This window comes from Saccostrea echinata, unplaced genomic scaffold (assembly GCF_033153115.1).
Source record: "Saccostrea echinata isolate AGI-Se365-2 ecotype Australia unplaced genomic scaffold, CSIRO_AGI_Sech_v1 ptg000009l, whole genome shotgun sequence".
Lineage (NCBI taxonomy): Eukaryota > Metazoa > Mollusca > Bivalvia > Ostreida > Ostreidae > Saccostrea > Saccostrea echinata.
This window is the reverse complement of record NW_026889758.1, coordinates 9,404,195-9,422,712: the sequence shown is the minus strand read 5'-3', so window position 1 is coordinate 9,422,712 and position 18,518 is coordinate 9,404,195. Positions and strand designations below refer to the sequence as shown.

Sequence of the window (18,518 nt, the reverse complement as noted above, 5' to 3'; positions counted from 1 at the left end):
ATGGGATTGGGAACAAGTTCTTATTTTGAAAACTTATTTCGCCCTCTCCCTATTTTTTTTTTTTTTTTTTTTTTTTTTTTTTTTTGGATAAAGTGATAGCATACTCAATTCCATTTAGTTAGAGAAAAAATGTTGCATTTGGCACAAGAAAACTGTTGACAGAAAGACAACCATAAGATTAAATCTTTCTCTTCGACCATAAAATGCGTCACATATTGCGTAATTTAAATAAAAAATGCAAATGACTCCAGGTAAAAAAGATGTAAATTAAATGTTTTTGCTTTCCTTCATATCAAAGTCAATTGTGACTAATAAATGGGTGCTTCGTAATGAACATAGCACATAAAACGTAGATAAAGTCTGGAGAAGCGTGCTAAAGAAGGACTGACTTTAACTGAATCGACAACTTATAATTAAGTCCATATCTTCAATTCACGTCAATCTGCATTATTTGTCTTTTTGATCATCTGATCATAATTTATTACTGGGGTCCCGTGTCAGAAATTTTTCGTCTGCAAACTAGATCATACTCAACATTTATTGCTCTGCAAATATTAAAAAAAATAAATTGTAGTTAAAAAAGTCTTTAAAAAACAGCAAATACACTCCAGTGCAAGATATTTGTTTTATGTATGAAATTTTTTAAGCTATAAATGTCTGGAAAAATAATTTCATTTATCTTCTATTAATTTTTTCATCATTTTTACGATGTTTAAAATGGTAAACATTCTCCAATTTCATCAAACGGATTTATGTGTTTTTACTCGTTCTTTATCACAATTACACTGCAAAAGAAAAAAAAAACAGCACACATACGAATGCTGTTATTCTGCTAGAACTAGCCCTCACTCACTGAATTCCTATATTTTCATGTCGTACTTTATTCAAGCTACCTTTAAACATTATGTTTTTATTCTGTGTTTTCAAACACGTACTTTTTTCACACCTTTTTTCAACTATGATTTAATTATATTCAAGACTTACCATATTGAACTTTATCTACTTTGATAGCATTAATCCGTTAATGTTACATTGAAAGCTTTCTTTCTTTAAGACGTTTGCTTGAAATTCTGAACATTTGACATTTATTGACTTGTTTTCATGCATGTAAAACCAATGAAATGACAGATATGGATCGTGTAAAATCTTCCACGAGCACATTATACGAGTATACTGAAGCTTGCCTTAATCTTCCACAAGCACACAGATATACTGCAGCACAGCCTTTATCTATTAGAGCAAGTAGATCCGCAAGCACATTATAATACACTACAACACTGCCTTAATCTTACATGAGCACTTTTAAAAGAACAGATGTTACAAACAAACATTTTCTTTGGAGGAGACTTAAAATCATGTCAAAGTTTTAGAAAAGTGGATAATTCTTTGAATTTTCCTCCTTAGACATGGAGAATGAAATACCTTCCATATTTCCCCCAAAAAGCACACAACTAGAGTAATCATGGTAAAACAGTTTAATCTTCATTCATTTACCTTCTTTTTTTCTTCAAAAATGTTTCTAAAGGAGCACAAAGTAAATTGATATTACATTCACTCAATAACCTGTTGTATTTTCTTGCATAAAAGAAATAACACTTGCAAAATATTAGTTAATTCTTCAATAAAATTACAAAAATGGACAAATCACACTCGGTAAAGGTTTACAGATGAAAATAAATTTCAGAATATGTTAGCTTGGTGCTAAAAGTGTAATATAAACTTTAAAAAAATATACCAAGCCATGTGAATTTTATGAGGAAAAGCAAAATGGCAAAAAATCAGAAAAATCAAATAGGCTAAGGAGAAAAAATTCAAAGAATTATCCACTTTTCTAAACCTGTGACATGATATTAAGTCTCCTCCAAAGAAAAAAATTGTTTGTATCATCTGTCCTTAATATACCAAAAAATGGACTTTATCTTCCACAAGCACATTATATACTACAGCATTGCCTTAATCTTCCACAGTAACACAGTTACCATAAACTGCAACACTGCCTTAATTTTCAACAAACACATTGTCTTCAACAAACACACTGCCTTAATGTTACAGGAGTGGTTTATATCACAAGTAATAATAACCAAACTCCTGGCTAAGGGTTCATATATATAATTAATACTGATGTTCATATAGTACCCAGGAAAACGGCCTTATAAAATAAAATAATAACAATGAATATCACATGATATAAGAACAAATGTATACAATATATTTTAGTTATCCTGATGTACAATCCATAGATGTAATAGTTGAGAGTGATTTCCTTTTATTCAAATATTTAGCATAATTATACATTAATCACTGTACATATATTCTTTACACAAATATAGTACAGCTACATTTCAATCAATGCAACAATATGTAATTAAAACTTAAAATATACAAAAGGTAATATATTCTAATTACCTATCTATGGGAAAAAGCCCATTCCATGAAAAACCAAAATAATACCGACTGGATGCTTCATTGTCTAACATATCTAGTAACACATAATTTCTACAGTACTGAATATTCTGTCCGAGAACAACTCAGAACCACCAAAACTTTTAACCAATAAAATAACAGAACCCTGATGTTAAAAACCTTTGAACTCTATCGCTCACTAAGTAAATAAAGGGGTGGATCTGATATTTGTATTAAATCATAAAATGTTATTTAATATTATTTATATCAATAATATTTATTCAAATATTATATGTTTTATATATTATATATAAATAAAACACAATGCTACAGTAATCCATAAGCACTGTAGACTGTATCACTACGTTAATCTTCCATAAACACATTATAGACTGTATCACTGTCTTAATATTCCATAAGCACATTATAGACTGTATCACTGCCTTAATCTTCCATAGAATTACTTAGTTAATCTTCCATAGGCACATTATATACTGTATTACTGCCTTAATCTTCCATAGGCAGAATATAGACTGCATCGCTTCCTTAATCTTCCATAGGCACATTATAGACTGCATCACTGCCTTAATCTTCTATAGGCACATTATAGACTGTATCACTTCCTTAATCTTCCATGAGCACATTATAGACTGTATCGTTGCCTTAATCTTCCATAAGCACATTATAGACTGTATCACTGCCTTAATCTTCCATAAGCACATTATAGACTGTATCACTGCCTTAATCTTCCATAGGCACATTATAGACTGCATCACTGCCTTAATCTTCCATGAGCACATTATAGATTGTATCATTGCCTTAATCTTCCATAAGCACATTATAGACTGTATCACTGCCTTAATCTTCCATGGGCACATTATAGACTGTATCACTTCCTTAATCTTCCATAGGCACATTATAGGCTGTATCACTGCCTTAATTTTCCATAGGCACATTTAAGACTGTATCACTGCCTTAATCTTCCATAGGCAGAATATAGACTGCATCACTGCCTTAATCTTCCATAAACACATTATAGACTGTATCACTGCCTTCATCTTCCATAGGCACATTATAGACCTTAACACTTCCTTAATCTTCCATAAGCACATGACCGTCACAGTAGCTCAGTCGGTCGAGCGATCGCTCCATGTTCGGTAGGTCGTTAGCTCGAATCTCAGCCGCGACTGACCTAAGTCGATAAAAAAAGGTAGCAACTGTTCCTTTGCCATGCGCTCGGAACTTCAAAGTGAAAGTTGCGGGTCCTTCGGATGAGGCCCTAAAAACCGAGGCCCCGTGTCACGGCAGGAGTTGGCGCGATAAAGATCCCTCACTGCTCAATGGCCCTGAGTGCCGAGTAAAGGTCAAAATTCGAACCCCTTCACCGGTATATGGTGACGTCTCTATATGAGTGAAAAATTCTCGAATTGGATATAAAACAAAAACAAATCAATCAATCCATAAGCACATTATTTTCTGCTGCACTTTTTTTTTCTTCTATAAACACGCAATATGCTGCAGCAACACCTTAATCACTATCACAACACTATAATATACTGCAACATTGCCTTAATCTTCCACAAGCACTCAATAGACTGTATTTTTGATTCAATTTCCCATAAGCAGTCAATAAAGAGCAGCTCTGCCATACTCTACCACAATCACACTTTATACAACTGCAACCGCTCACGGTAGCTCAGTCGGTAGAGCGCTCGCTCCGTGATCGGGAGGTTGTGAGTTCGAATCTCGGCCGCGACTGACCTAAGTCGATTAAAAAATAGGTAGCATCTGTTCCTTTGCCATGCACTCGGCACTTCAAAGTGAAAGCTGTGGGTCCTTCGGATGAGACCCTAAAAACCGAGGCCCCGTGTCACGGCAGGCGTTGGTACGATAAAGATCCCTCACTGCTCAATGACCCTGAGTGCCGAGTAAAGGTCAAAATTTGAAGCCCTTCACCGGTATATGGTGACGTCTCTATATGAGTGAAAAATTCTCGAATGAGACGTTAAACAACATACAATCAATCAATCATTCAATATACAACTGCACTACCTTAATCATCCACAAGCACTCTAAATACTGCAGCCTTAATCTACTACAAGCACACAATATTCTACAACACTGCCTTACTTATGATAAACAATACCATTGCCTAAATCTTCCACAAGCACACTATATACTGCAGCACAGTCTTGAATTTCTACAAGCACACTATATTCAGCAGCGCTGGCTTAATTTTCCACAAGCACACTTTATTCTGCAGCACTGGCTTAATTTTCCACAAGCACACTTTACGCGGCAGCACTGCCTTTTTTTCCGGAAGCACAACTGGCCTAATTTTCCAAAAGCACACTTTATTCTGCAACACTGGCTCAATCTTCCTCAAACACACTAATTATTACAGCAATGCCTTATTTTCCACAAATACACTTTTCTGCAGCACTGGTTTAATCTTTCAAAAGCAAACTTTTCATACTATACTGCAGCACTGCCTTAAATTTCCACAAACATACTATTATAATATACTGCATCCACAAGCACATTATATACAAAGTATTGCTTTAATTGCCCAAAAACACAGTGTAAACTATATTCCAAAAGCACGGTATGAAATATAATGCTGCTTTGACTCAATCTCACACAACAGTACTATAGACAGCTACACTGCTTTATCTATGTGTTTTCACTGTAGCTGCATCCTGTCCATATCTCTCAATGGAGTGTATGTGTCGCACTGACGAGATAGACTGCCGGGGGAGGGGATTAAAAAAACTACCCACGGACCTCCCCCACGAACACAACGTGGCAAAATTGTGAGAAAATTTATATTTGTTTTCAGATCCTATTAGATAAAAAAAAATATTAAAAAAAAAAAATAAATAAAAATGGTAAGACATTTTTTGACAAACTGTTTGTTATTTTTATCTTCTCTTTTTTTTTTTTTTTAGTTTCCTCAGTGACAACTTCTTAAACAACTCTCTGGACAACACATCATTCCTGATTTATTCAAAAGTTGTTTACTTGTAATGTATTATTTCTGACATATTTTCTATTTATCAACAAAAATCTATATTATTGGTCGTATACAAATTTAAATTGAAAAAAAAAATTCTAAATTTAGCAGAGGACAGTATATATTAAGTCTGTACTTTTTATTGTACTTTTTATCCATTTACCCATCAATCCCTCAAGTTTGTACTTTTTATTATAATTTGTATCCATCAATCCCTCAAGTCTGTACTTTTTATTGTAATTTGTATCCATCAATCCCTCAAGTTTGTAATTTTTATTATAATTTGTATCCATCAATCCCTCAAGTCTGTACTTTTTATTGTAATTTGTATCCATCAATCCCTCAAGTTTGTAATTTTTATAGTAATTTGTATCCATCAATCCCTAAAGTCTGTACTTTTTATTGTAATTTGTATCCATCAATCCCCTAAGTTTGTACTTTTTCATCGACGTGTAATATACCTTTCTGTGTAGAGATCTCAGCAACAACTCCCTGAGACAGGTGCCCGTGGGGATGTTCCGAAACCTATTCAGACTCGTCTCTTTGTAAGTATTAAACCAAGTGTAATGTAATTTAAAATTATTTTATGTTCATGTACAGATAGTTTTGTTTCCAACTGTTTGCATAAATTCCTTAGGTGCAAGTAAACGTAGTACAAGGGTATGTATAATACCACTGACAAATGGATGTTGATGCTTTTGCAGCAAAATCATTTTCGAAAGTAAAAATCCTAATGTGCATACAAGTAATGAAAAGAAATCCAATAAACGCAAGATCCAAAATTGCTTTTTCATTTTCTTAAGGTACATACACGATTTTATCATCATACATGTCTACAAATGACTTAATTGATGTAAATGATACAGCATTCTGTAACGTTTCAGAAATTTGGAAAACAACCTAATAAGTGAATTAGAAGAAGGGGCGTTCGTTGGACTCTATAATTTACGAAGCCTGTAAGTTACATTTTTATTTGTAGTGCACATTACGGTACTTTGATGCTGTAAATGTAATTATATTAGCTTTTTATCAGGGTAGTATACAGGTACAGTAATGCTCGTATTTCTTTTTTACGTTGTGTTGCACTCAAGAACAAAATGATTTTCTGTATTTGTAGATACATAAACGGGAACCGCATCCAAGATGTATATCCGTACTCTTTGAAAGGACTCTCAAAACTCCTAACACTGTAAGTAATATGTCTCCAAAATACATAAACAGATCCTTTTGTGACTGAAATTATCTAAATCCACCTGTAACAGAACTAGTAAGAACTGTTCGACCTTCAACTTTAACCTTTGCATTTTTATGTATCATATATATTTTCAATTTCAAATTCACAATTACATTTGTCATGTTTTTTTCCCATAAAAACTACCAAAGAAGTTACAAATATTATAGTTATAGTGGCAATATAAAGAGAATAAAGAGATTTATTAAGCAATATTCAAATAATTGACCAACGTTTAATTTTTTTTTTTAAATACAGCGACCTCAGCGGACAACGACTCCGGTGTTTGTATAAGTTTGGCCTTGTTGGACTTAGGAGTGTGTCTAGACTGTAAGAGTACCAACACAAATTACTTTCCATTAATCTTTTTTTTCTCTTTGCTTGTCATTAAAATTTGTCTTTCTCATGAACAACAGAGATGCTACTTTAATATTTGTTATTTATCCGATATTTATCTTGTATACTTATTATGTTTCATGAAGAGATCTCTCGAGGAATCAAATCGAACACGTGTATAGCGGAGCGTTCAGTGGCCTCGACAGTTTGTTAACATTGTGAGTGAAGTATTCAGACAATCTCATCTTAACCTGTCTACTGGTCATTATAAAAAAGATATCGAAATAAATTGATACATTGTATAACGTTTTTCATCTTTTATGACATCTGGCAAATTTGAATTCAAGTGGTGTTAGTTGTTAAAGCAATTAAGCGATTCACGTTTGATAAATTGTCAATTCATTTGTTATCGCTATTTACTGCTTAAGGGACCTGTCTAGGAACAAGATTTCGCACATCGATGGGAGTGCTTTTAATGGACTGGCAAAATTAAAGATGTTGTAAGTTTATGAGAGAGAATCATTTATAATAGATAAAAAGTTGGCGTGATAAAGGCACAGCAAAATCAAATAAAAAAAGTTCATTGTATTTTAAATTTGACACGATTCCTCGATTGCACGATTGAATATCCTATAACAAAATGGTAAAAGCAGATTATCCATCACCGAGTCTTTATCATTATTTGTTTTTTTGAAAAAATAATTCTCCTAACATTTTTTTTTCGCAGAAAATAAGATAAACATGACAATTCTAAGTATTTTTGTGCAGAGAAGTGGATGAGTTCCGCTTCTGTTGTTTGGCTCGGGAAGTGGAGAAATGTTTGCCGGAGCCGGATGAATTCTCCTCCTGTGAGGATCTCATGTCTAATTACCTCCTCCGGATTACAATCTGGATCCTGGGGACCGTTGCCTTCTTTGGGAACCTTCTGGTCTTCATCTGGCGGATCAGGGACGATAGGAATGGAAAGGTCAGTTTTTGATAGAGATCTTTAATACTCTTGTTGAAAGAGGTTCATTATACAGGTGGTTGTGTCAAAAGGTTGTAATTGTAGAAGGATTTTGTTACAATAGTAAGTCATAGAAACACAACTCATTGAAGTCGATCTGTTCAGGACTCCCTTCCTTATTACTTTATATTCTTTTTTCAGGTTCATTCTTTTCTAATTACAAATTTGGCAGTTGGTGACTTTTTCATGGGAGTATACTTATTAATAATTGCTGTGGTGGATAGCTACTACAGGGGAGAGTATATTATATTCGACAAATCTTGGCGGGAAAGTGAGTTGTGTAAATTCGCGGGCTTCATTTCTACGTTTTCTAGTGAGCTCTCGGTGTTTACACTTACTGTGATAACCCTGGACCGATTGATCTGTATTATATTTCCACTGAAATTAAAACGTCTTGGATTAAAGCAGGCCTCCATTGTAATGCCGTGTATTTGGATTGTGGTGACAATGCTATCCGGAATTCCACTTTTCGGTCTGGACTATTTTGACAATTTCTATGGGAGATCAGGCGTGTGTCTAGCGTTTCATATAACACCGGATAAACCAAAAGGATGGGAATATTCCGTGTTTGTGTTCCTAGTTCTAAACTTCATATCATTTTTAGTCATATTCATTTCATATCTATGGATGTTTCTTGTAGCCAAACAAACAACTACTGCCGTTCGAAAATCCAAGGCGAAGTCTGATAAGTCTATGGCCAAACGAATGACGCTTATTGTCATGTCCGACTTCTTCTGCTGGGTACCAATCATTCTCCTTGGATTTGCATCGCTAGGTGGCGCAACTGTTCCACCCCAGGTAATGCCAGTATGTTTTGTAAACACGATCTACATTGCACTCTTTTGGCCACTTTTACAGAACATTCCTCGGTATTTCTGTATGGAATTTCTTTCAGGTTTATGCTTGGGTGGCAGTCTTTGTTCTACCTTTGAATTCAGCAATTAACCCTGTGCTGTACACAATATCCACTGCTCCCTTCATGAGAAATATCAGAAAACGAGCAACGCGCTTTCGGAAATCCTTCACCGGATCAGCAAGAAATACCGATACAAAGAATTCGTTCATAGGTAAAGTTTGCTTACGACTCCAGGTCCTCCATACGTTTACTCATCACTCCTTGGACTATTGTTAAGAGGTAACTCCCGCGCACTAGTAGACGTCACTAGACACGTCACATGTAGAACTAGTCCCGCACTCAATTAACATCTTCAGTTTGCTTGGTAACCAATTGTTTGCGTAATTTTGGATTCTATGTTTTTCACAAACTGGTTTCGTTACCGGATTTTAAACCGTCGATAAATATTTTATTTTACTACAACATGTAGAACATAGGGTTTCACGGAAATGAAATAGTTTCAATTCAAAAATACAGCATTCCATCTCTTTAGCATACCGGTGTTTACAAGTAGCTTACTAGACATCAAAAAAGTGTTGAATTTCCCTCGCTCAATCAATTTTACAAGTTAAAGTAGAAATTAAAAAAATTGTTTTCCCTAAACAAAGCAGACGGTAAAGTAAGTCTAACACGTTAAGTCCACTATCATAGTCAATTTTGCTTTTATTTCTTGAAGTAAAAGGAAGTTCCGCCATACCCGGTATTCATGATAAATGCGTCGTCAAAGGTTTCACATTATAAAAAAAAGTTTGACAAGTTAATATCTATTGAAGGAAGAACATATTTAAGGAAATCCCTTGATTTTGTTTATCTGTGTTGAGACAAGTAATTTACTGCAATTTTATAAACTAAATTACAGTAATAAATGTAGAATTGTGGGGGCCCTGTAAATAATTACACTTCAGGTTTATTGACAACTTGCAGATATGTATTCCTTAGAGAATTCTACTTGTCAACCTTTTTATTATTAATGGCATGGTTTGTGGTGAAAGTCAAATAAAGTATTGTTTGATCTAAAACTGATATACTCAGTAGTGCTTCATATTAACTATTGGTCTGTCTACAGCACAAAGAAAGTACTTTGCTTACATTTTCTTCCTTGGGTATCTCTCTGGAAAGTGAAAAATTCATAATACATTTTCGATATTAAATAATGTCTCATTACAACAATGTTGAGCTTAAGAGGACTGGGTGGTTGTGGCCATTTTCAGACTATATTGATCTCCTTTAGAAGAAGAGCTCCATATAGAGATATACAAAAATGATCAAATTTTAAAACTAAAATGTATGAAATTTTTGTTTGCCAAATGATAGTTGACAGCTTAAGATATCATATCTAAAAAATTAAGTTATATCTGCTGGTTAATTTGTTGACCCCCAGCCTCCTTAAGTATTATCCAATGCGTTGTCAGTACAACAAAACAATTGTCAAGCCACAGAAATATGGTCGTCAAGAAAATTTAAATTCCTTGCCAGGAAGCCACTGTTGGGTTTTGTGACGGTACATAATGTCACTCTGTTCATTTTGTCGTCGACGACAATATTTATCTACCCTCAATGTACATATTGTCTTTCATCGGTACATATTGTCGCCGGTGACAATTTGTGCCGAGACGAACCTTATTTCCCTTCTGCATAATGGACGACAAAATGTACAGTCAAGCTTCGGAACATATTGTTGTCGGCGACAATATGTACATTCAAGATCGGCACATATTGTCGTCGATATTTTGTGTTTTGACGAATTTTTACTGAGAGCGACAGATTGACAAACAAACACAGAGAGAGACAGACAGACAGACGGCATTGTTCGCAATACTGTAAAGAGAAAACTTTTTGGGCAGAATCAGTGTACAAGACTATGTTATACAAAAATACCGGAATTCTTGATTCAACTCAGAAATCAGAATATCCTTGTTTCTCATTATATATATTTGAGTGTAACTCTTTTGTCTCCACTAGTAATAATTATTCAGATAGTATTCTTGTGTTTTTTCTTATCTCGTACATTACCGATATGATTGTGGGTAGGGCTTACCTGAGCTGAAAGCTAAAGTGAGCTTTTCTGATCACCCGTACGTTCGTAAGTTTGTTTGTCCGTCCGTCTGTAAACTTTTCACATTTTGATCTTCTTCTCAAGAACCACTGGGCAAATTTTGGCCATAGCTGTTACAAAGCATCCCTGGGTAAAGGGGATCCTAAATCATAGAATGAAGGGCCAAGCAAACTTTCACGGGCAAATAATCAAGAAAGGCAAAAATAGGGTAGGATCATTAAAAATGTTCTTCTTAAGAACCACTGGGCCAGAAAAGTTTAAACTTATGCTCATTTACGTAGTGTAAATTTTAAATTGTTCAACTATGACCCCCTGGGAGTAGAGTGAGGCCACAAAAGGGAATCAGTTTACCATTAAAAAATATAGGAAAAAAATCTTGTCAAGATCCACTGGACCGGGTAAGATGAAATTTAAATGAAAGCTTTCTGAAGAAGTGCTGTTTCTAATGTTATTCTAAATTGTTAAGATCATGCCCCCCCCCCGGGGGGGGAGGGGGCCACCCTGGGGAATCAAATTTTAAGTTGAAATATATATAGCAAACATATTTTAAAATCTTCTCCTGAAGAACTGATAGACCAGAAAAAAATGAAATTTAGATAAACGTTTCCTGTCGTAGTGTAGATGGTAAATTGTCAAGATCATGACAATAGGGGGATAAAGTTTTAACATTGAAATATATTGGAAAGCCTTTTAAAAAATTCTTCTCAAAAGCCATTGGGCCTGAAAACCTGAAACTTATGTGGAAGCTTCCTAAGGTAGTGTAAATTGTAAATTATTCAGATCATGGCTCCTGGGGGTTGGGTGGGCCACAATAGGGATCAAAGTTTTACATTGCTATATGCTATATGTGAGAAAAAATCTTTTAAAATCTTCTTTTCAAGAACCACTGAAAATTGTTCATGGTCCTCAGGGGTAGGAGGGGCTATAATGATAACATAGGGAAAAATCTTTAAAATCCTTTTCTTAGGTACAACAAAACAAGAAAAAATCATATTAAAGTGGAAGCATCCTCTGGTATAATGAGTCATTTTTGTTGAAATCAAGGCCCCTGTGTTTAGGATGTGGTCACAAAAGGTGATCAAAATTTTATTTACAAATACATGTAAATTGGGAATTTTTAAAAATAAAATTACGAATACATGTATATTGAGCAAAACAGCAGTGCAAGTGTCTTGGGTGAGTGTTGTGGCCCATGAATCTCTTATTTCAAAGTCTTCTTCTTAAACCTACTTTCTTACGGGTACGCAAATCTTGTCACCGGAGACAATATATAGCGACGGAGGACAGTTTGTACACAATGCCGCCGGCGACAAAATGTACAGGACGACAATATGTACCGTCACAATGGCGCTTCATGAAATACCAGAGAGGCACAGTTGTGTGATTTACACACCAATTACATTCGCAAAACTACAAAAACAAAATGTGTTTGTGAAACACTGATGCCCCCGTGTGGCAATTTATAGCAAAGGTTAAACTTTCTCAAATGCAAATCAAATATGTTGGTACCCAAAGTAAGGTATTGTCTCGAGGAATATATCTGTGAAATATAAATGCCCTAGCAGCAAACACTGAATAGATATGGAAAAAGTTAAAGTTTTTCAAAGTAAGTCAAACATCAAGGTCAAGTTCAAATGGTCAAAATTAATGCTGCCCAAGGAAAGGCCTTCTCACAAGAAGTACACGTGTGAAAGCCGTAGCACCAATCCTTCAAAAGTTATGGCCAAGGTTAGAGTTTTTCAAAAGTGGGTCAAACTCCATGGTCAAGGTAAATGGATTACAATTGTTGGTATCCAAAGGAAGGCCTAGTCACAAGGAATAGACATTTTAATAGGAAAGCCCTAGCACCTACTGTTCAAAAGTTATAGCCAAGGTTAAAGTTTTCCAAAAGTAGGTCAAACTCCAAGGTCAGAGGGTCAAAGTTGTTGATACTTGTCACAGGGATTGCATGTGTGAAGTTTGAAAGCCATAGCACTAACTGTTCAAAAGTTATGGCCAAGGTTAAAGTTTTTCAAAAGTAGGTCAAACTCAAACGTCAATGTCAAAGGGTCAAAGTTATTGGTATCCAAAGGAAGGACTTGTCACAAGGAATATATATGTGAAGTATGAAAGTCCTAGCTCCAACCGTTCAAAAATTATGATCAGGATTAAAGTTTTCCAAAAGTAGGTCAAACTAAAAGGTCAAGATCAAAGGGTCAAAGTTATTGGTATCTTAAGGAAGGTCTTGTCTCAAGGATTACATATGTGAAGTATGAAAGCCCTAGCACCAACCGTTCAAAAGTTATGGTCAAGGTTAAAGTTCGGTAAAATTGTGCAAAATGGGTCAAACTCCAAGGTCAAAAGGTCAAATATGATGATACCCAAAGAAAGGTCTTGTCACAAGGAATGCACATGTGAAATATGAAATCCATAGCTCCAACCAATCTAAAGTTGTGGGCAATATTAAAGTTTTTGCAAACAAACAGATTAACAGACAGACAGACGGACGGACAGGGCAAAAACTATATAACCCCGAATCTTCGATACGGGGGCATAAAAATTCTTATGCAACCCTAACTGTGGAGCGACAATATGTGTAGTGAGGGTAGGTACATAATGTTGCCGGCGACAATATGTACATGTGTAACTTTTCTGCCGGCGACAATATGTACCGATGGACGACAATATGTGCCGTGAGGTTAGGTACATATTGTCGCCGACGACAATATGTACAAAACGACAATATGTGCCGTCACAGGTTTTTTATAATTCGTAAAGCAACTCAGAATACATCTCCTCATAGTTACCGAACACTGATAATTCTCAAAAGTCGTTAAAGATTCAGTGAAGCAAATGTTTGAAGTTACCGAAAAGGATAGATCGAAGGAATTTATTATACATGTACCTATAATCTACACTTATTTTATTATCTATTTATTTATTTTTTGATTTTCACTCGAGCATACGGTCATGTCAAAGTGATGTTTCGAACCATTTTCATTTTTTCCTGAAGTTGCATATATATATATATATATATATATATATATATATATATATATATATATATATATATATATTGTCTTATACCAGAGTATTAGAAATTTTTAAGCTAACTGTAACCAATAAATTTTTCTTTTCAACAGAAAATTCGTCCCAGATCTGGAATCGTAATTCTATGTACCGACAGCTGGAGCTCACAAGATTACGTGGTCTTAAAAAGACATACACAAACCACCACGACAAAGGCGGTAGGATAACGTCATGATGCGTTCTTGCACAAATGTATTACAGTGGCGCTGAGGAGTATTCAAATACACATACTGCATGTGAGATTTCACAAAAAGAGCAGGAAAACTGGTGTTTCCAGCCCACAGTTAGGCACTTGAACACAATGTAGCAAAAACAAAAGTTGAAAAATGTTTGAATGTTTAACACTAGTTTCATGAACACTGCTTGTTATAATTTTTTTCCATGAATGTAATTTCATAGCGTATTTTTTAATGATGTTGAATGATAGTACTAAGAAGGGAAGAACAGTAACAAAATAATATCTATAATATAGTAAATTCTCAACATCAGGTATATCATTAAGCAATGACCCCAACAAATGAGAATTGTATATTAAAGCTGAACAAGCTTCGTAAAAAGAATCTGTCCGCCATATTCGATCGGACTCTTGCTATATCTGAGGACCCCTATATATAGAGCAGCCCACTTAGTCACTGTTCAGTGTAATCCATTGTCACCCATGTAGCCGGAGTATGCTATACAGCACTCGTAGCGACAAAAAATAACTGTGTACTTTTTCTAATGCAGGAGCGTAAGATACCAAAGAGACTTACAACAGTTGCACAGGTCAGTGCAAACAAACACAAATATACGTACATGTAACTGCAATAAAATGTAAACCAAGGTAATGCAAGATAACCAGCACGAACACGGGTAGCCATTCCGCGCCGATACCTGTGACAATAAAGCAGTCAGGTGTAACGAATGCGTAGCGTATACCCCGGTGCTGATATCGTAGATAGTAATATCGAAAATGGCGTATGCCTATTTACGAGTCATGTTCAGCTTTAATGACTGGGAGCTATAACAGTCATTGTTACATGTATTGATAAATATAAAATGACTGGCATCTGTGTGCAAACTCATTCCATTGATAATTGGTCATATTTGACTGACGTCACGGCATCAAACCAATCGGCAATCCACGGCTGACTCCGCTACGCTCCATAAAAACTTCGGATGTGATTGTGATTGGTGGAAGAATATGCATCAAATCGATACATTTCTGCGCCGGAAGCTGCCTTGTAACTCATGCATTTCATATTTCACTCTGCATAAATTTATTCAAAAAGTTTTTAAACTTGTCAAAGTCAGATTCTTCCTTGTATATTGGTTTTGATAACAACCTTATGTTAGTAGTCTTTGAAAGCAAAAACGTAGTGTTGGGCTTGCCACAAAGTAACTCAGATTTCAAAGGTATAACTTTTGGAGGGATTTCATATATAAGATCACATGTGTGTATAAGCAAAATGGTAGAACGCCTTTTACGTCCGAGGTTAGTTTGCGAGGCACGAGACACCCGAGGAGCTGTTAGTGTCCGAGTCACGAGCCACCCGAGGAGCTCCGAGTGGCATCAAACAGTATTTGATTAGTCAAGGCTTGTTGGACAAGTCATTCGTATTGACATTCTTGTGATAGCTTGATCTTGGAAATTTCACACTGTCGCATGAGGCCTGCTTTACATCTAATCGAGATCACACCATTGGAACAAACATTTTGCATTAGCCATTTCAAGCTGCAAAACATTGGTCCATTCTCAAATGCCGCCTCATTTTCCATATGTATTTCATGCCAAGTAAAACAGAAGGATGAAGGTGGTCATATCAACACTTGTTAAATATTCGTAACTATCAAATTATCTAATTGAATTTCATTTTCATTGCCTCCCTGTCTTAGGAATTTATTAACTCTACAAGTAATAATTACTTGTGGACAAGTAAACCATAATAATATGATAACAATAACAAAGTAAATAGTATAGCATGAAAGTAAAACGTAAAAATTGCAAAGCTGTTGGTTCATTTTTTCTTTTATAAACGTGTTAGCTTTATAAGAAAGCTAATACTTGTATCAATTACATTTTATCTTTATCTTGGAGAATCTTGTGTGCAAAACAACAGGTTTTGGTCTCTGTATTTCTAGAATTTTTGGAGGGATTTGTTTTCTGATCAATGAAATTTTATTATTTTACTACTAATGAGCAGTCTGAATGAATGGAAGTCATGTAGCAGTACTCGTAAGTCACTTTATACGTGGAACTTTAATGATTTTTATGCCCCCGTATCGAAGATTCGGGGGTATATAGTTTTTGCCCTGTCCGTCCGTCTGTCTGTTTGTCCGCAAAAACTTTAACATTGCCCATAACTTTAGATTGGTTGGAGCTATGGCTTTCATATTTCACATGTGTATTTCTTTTGACAAGACCTTTATTTGGGTACCACCATATTTGACCTTTTGACCTTGACCTTTGAGTTTGATCCAGTTTTGCAAAATTTTACCTAACGTTACCTTAGCCATAACTTTTGAACGTTTGGTGCTAAGGCTTTCATACTTCACATATGTAATCCTTGTGACAAGACCTTCCTTTGGATACCAACAACTTTGAACCTTTGACCTTGACCTTAGAGATTGACCTACTTTTGAAAAACTTTGACCTTGGCCATAACTTTTGAATCGTTGCAGCTAGGGCTTTCATTCTTCACATATGTAATCCTTGTGACAAGACCTTCCTTTGGATACCAACAATTGTAATCCATTGACCTTGACCTTGGAGTTTGGCCTTCTTTTGAAAAACTTAAACCTTGGTCATAACTTTTGAACGATTGGTGCTTCAGCTTTCATATTTCACCAGTATATTTCTTGTGAGAAGGCCTTTCCTTAGGCACCATTAATTTTGACCATTTGACCTGGATGTTTGACTTACTTTTGAAAAAAACTTAACCTTTTCCATATCTATTCAATGGTTGCTGCTAGGGCCTTCATATTTCACAGGTATATTCTTCGACGCGAGACCTTACTTTGGGTACCAACTATTTGATTTGCATTTGAGAAAGTTTAACCTTTGCTATAAGTTGCCATACGGGGGCATCAGTGTTTCACAAACACATCTTGTTTTTTCATTAATAGAACGTATCGACGATTAATTGAATACTTGTTGACATCCCTAACATACATATTTACTGGTTATATTAATATATATATATGTATATCAAATAAAGTATTTTTGATTTTTCAAAGAGTTGTTTTTTCCCCCTTTGAGATATGATTGTGTTTTCTTTTTAAACATCTTCAACTTTTCTAGCTTATTTGTGCATATTGTCCAAAGCCAAGGATTTTGTGTTCATTCTATTTCCACAAATTCGTGGATGCCTGCTGCAAGATTTGATTGCTGTCGTAAAAATTAATGACACATATTCATCGAATAGAATAATTTTCACTAGAAACCCTACTGTTACGTTAGCTCAGTCGGTAGAGAGCTTGCTCTGTTCAAACCTCGACTGCGACTGACCTAAGTCGCAGCTGTTTCTTCGCATTGTGAAAGTTGCCGGTCTTTCAGATGAAGTCCCCGTTTCAAGCGTTGGCTCGATAAACAATACTGAACCTAGGCATCTAGGAGGCAAACAGAGTACAAAGTTGTAATGTAGGTTTACTACATGTTCTCGAGCACTATTGAAATTAGTCTGCAAAATGGCAGTATTTATTAGTACTGGCAAGTAAAAAAGATATATTCATGATTTATTGCGGAGTATTCCTGATTATCCTATTTCTTTTGCTTTGGGGAACATATCTTCATCATGGTTCATTTTATTTCATTTCCTATTTCAGTGAACCCTTTACAGTGTTGTATTATAACTCAGGTGACCGGGTAAGGCGCTTGGGCCTCTTGTTATTAACGAATCTGCGAAGCGCATCGTCGAAAACCACGGCGAAAATGTACGATCCTCTCTTATTCTGGAAGGAGAGAGCTATATGCGGACTCCGGACCGTTGCTTGAGCACCGAAAATGATTTCATAATGGGCGCCACCAAGTGCTACAGAGTGATTTCGTTGGTCAAGATAAATCTGACGTCACTTAATAAATACTCAGTGATGCATTTATGTGAACGAACGAATCCTCCAGCAGACAGTCACGGGTTTGGGAAAAGAATGGACACAAATTAAAACCCATGGCATGCAATGATGATTTGTGTGCTCAGATACATGTATAGAAACATCACCCAACAGATTTTAGGCAGTAATCATTGCTTTATCTAAATAGACATCTCCAATAAGCATGCACAGTTCTGATTTGTATTAAAGGAATAAAGATACAATCATTCTGTCTAGAGTTTAATATTAACATAAGGTCTTCACCGAATGATGAACTGATGACCTGCTATTATTACTATGAAAAGGAACAAGGACAGTGACACAAAAGTTGGATATAGCGTACAGGATATATCCATTTGAAAGACTGGGGGGGGGGGGGTGTCAAAGACTAGCAAATATTTAACTGAAGTGTAAATTATTTATTTCAAACAAGAATAAAAC

At 35.4% G+C, this 18,518-nt stretch overlaps 1 protein-coding gene across 2 annotated transcripts in view; it reads left to right on the top strand.

Moving 5' to 3' along the window:
- LOC133181736 (G-protein coupled receptor GRL101-like) overlaps window positions 1-17,176 on the top strand; it is a 60,061-nt gene extending 42,885 nt beyond the window's left edge. The window contains exons 15-26 of one of the 2 annotated variants that reach the window (XM_061316310.1): window positions 5,096-5,216; window positions 5,352-5,426; window positions 5,890-5,961; window positions 6,301-6,372; window positions 6,534-6,605; window positions 6,906-6,977; window positions 7,130-7,201; window positions 7,412-7,483; window positions 7,752-7,950; window positions 8,131-8,787; window positions 8,885-9,056; window positions 14,063-17,176. In XM_061316310.1, the coding sequence (XP_061172294.1) occupies window positions 5,096-5,216; window positions 5,352-5,426; window positions 5,890-5,961; window positions 6,301-6,372; window positions 6,534-6,605; window positions 6,906-6,977; window positions 7,130-7,201; window positions 7,412-7,483; window positions 7,752-7,950; window positions 8,131-8,787; window positions 8,885-9,056; window positions 14,063-14,184 (1,778 nt within the window). In that variant the 3' untranslated portion in view covers window positions 14,185-17,176. Of the gene's footprint in view, window positions 1-5,095; window positions 5,217-5,351; window positions 5,427-5,889; window positions 5,962-6,300; window positions 6,373-6,533; window positions 6,606-6,905; window positions 6,978-7,129; window positions 7,202-7,411; window positions 7,484-7,751; window positions 7,951-8,130; window positions 8,788-8,884; window positions 9,125-14,062 lie in introns of both variants that reach the window. The other variant, XM_061316311.1, reaches the window with a different exon arrangement.
- The last annotated feature ends 1,342 nt before the right edge of the window (window positions 17,177-18,518 follow it).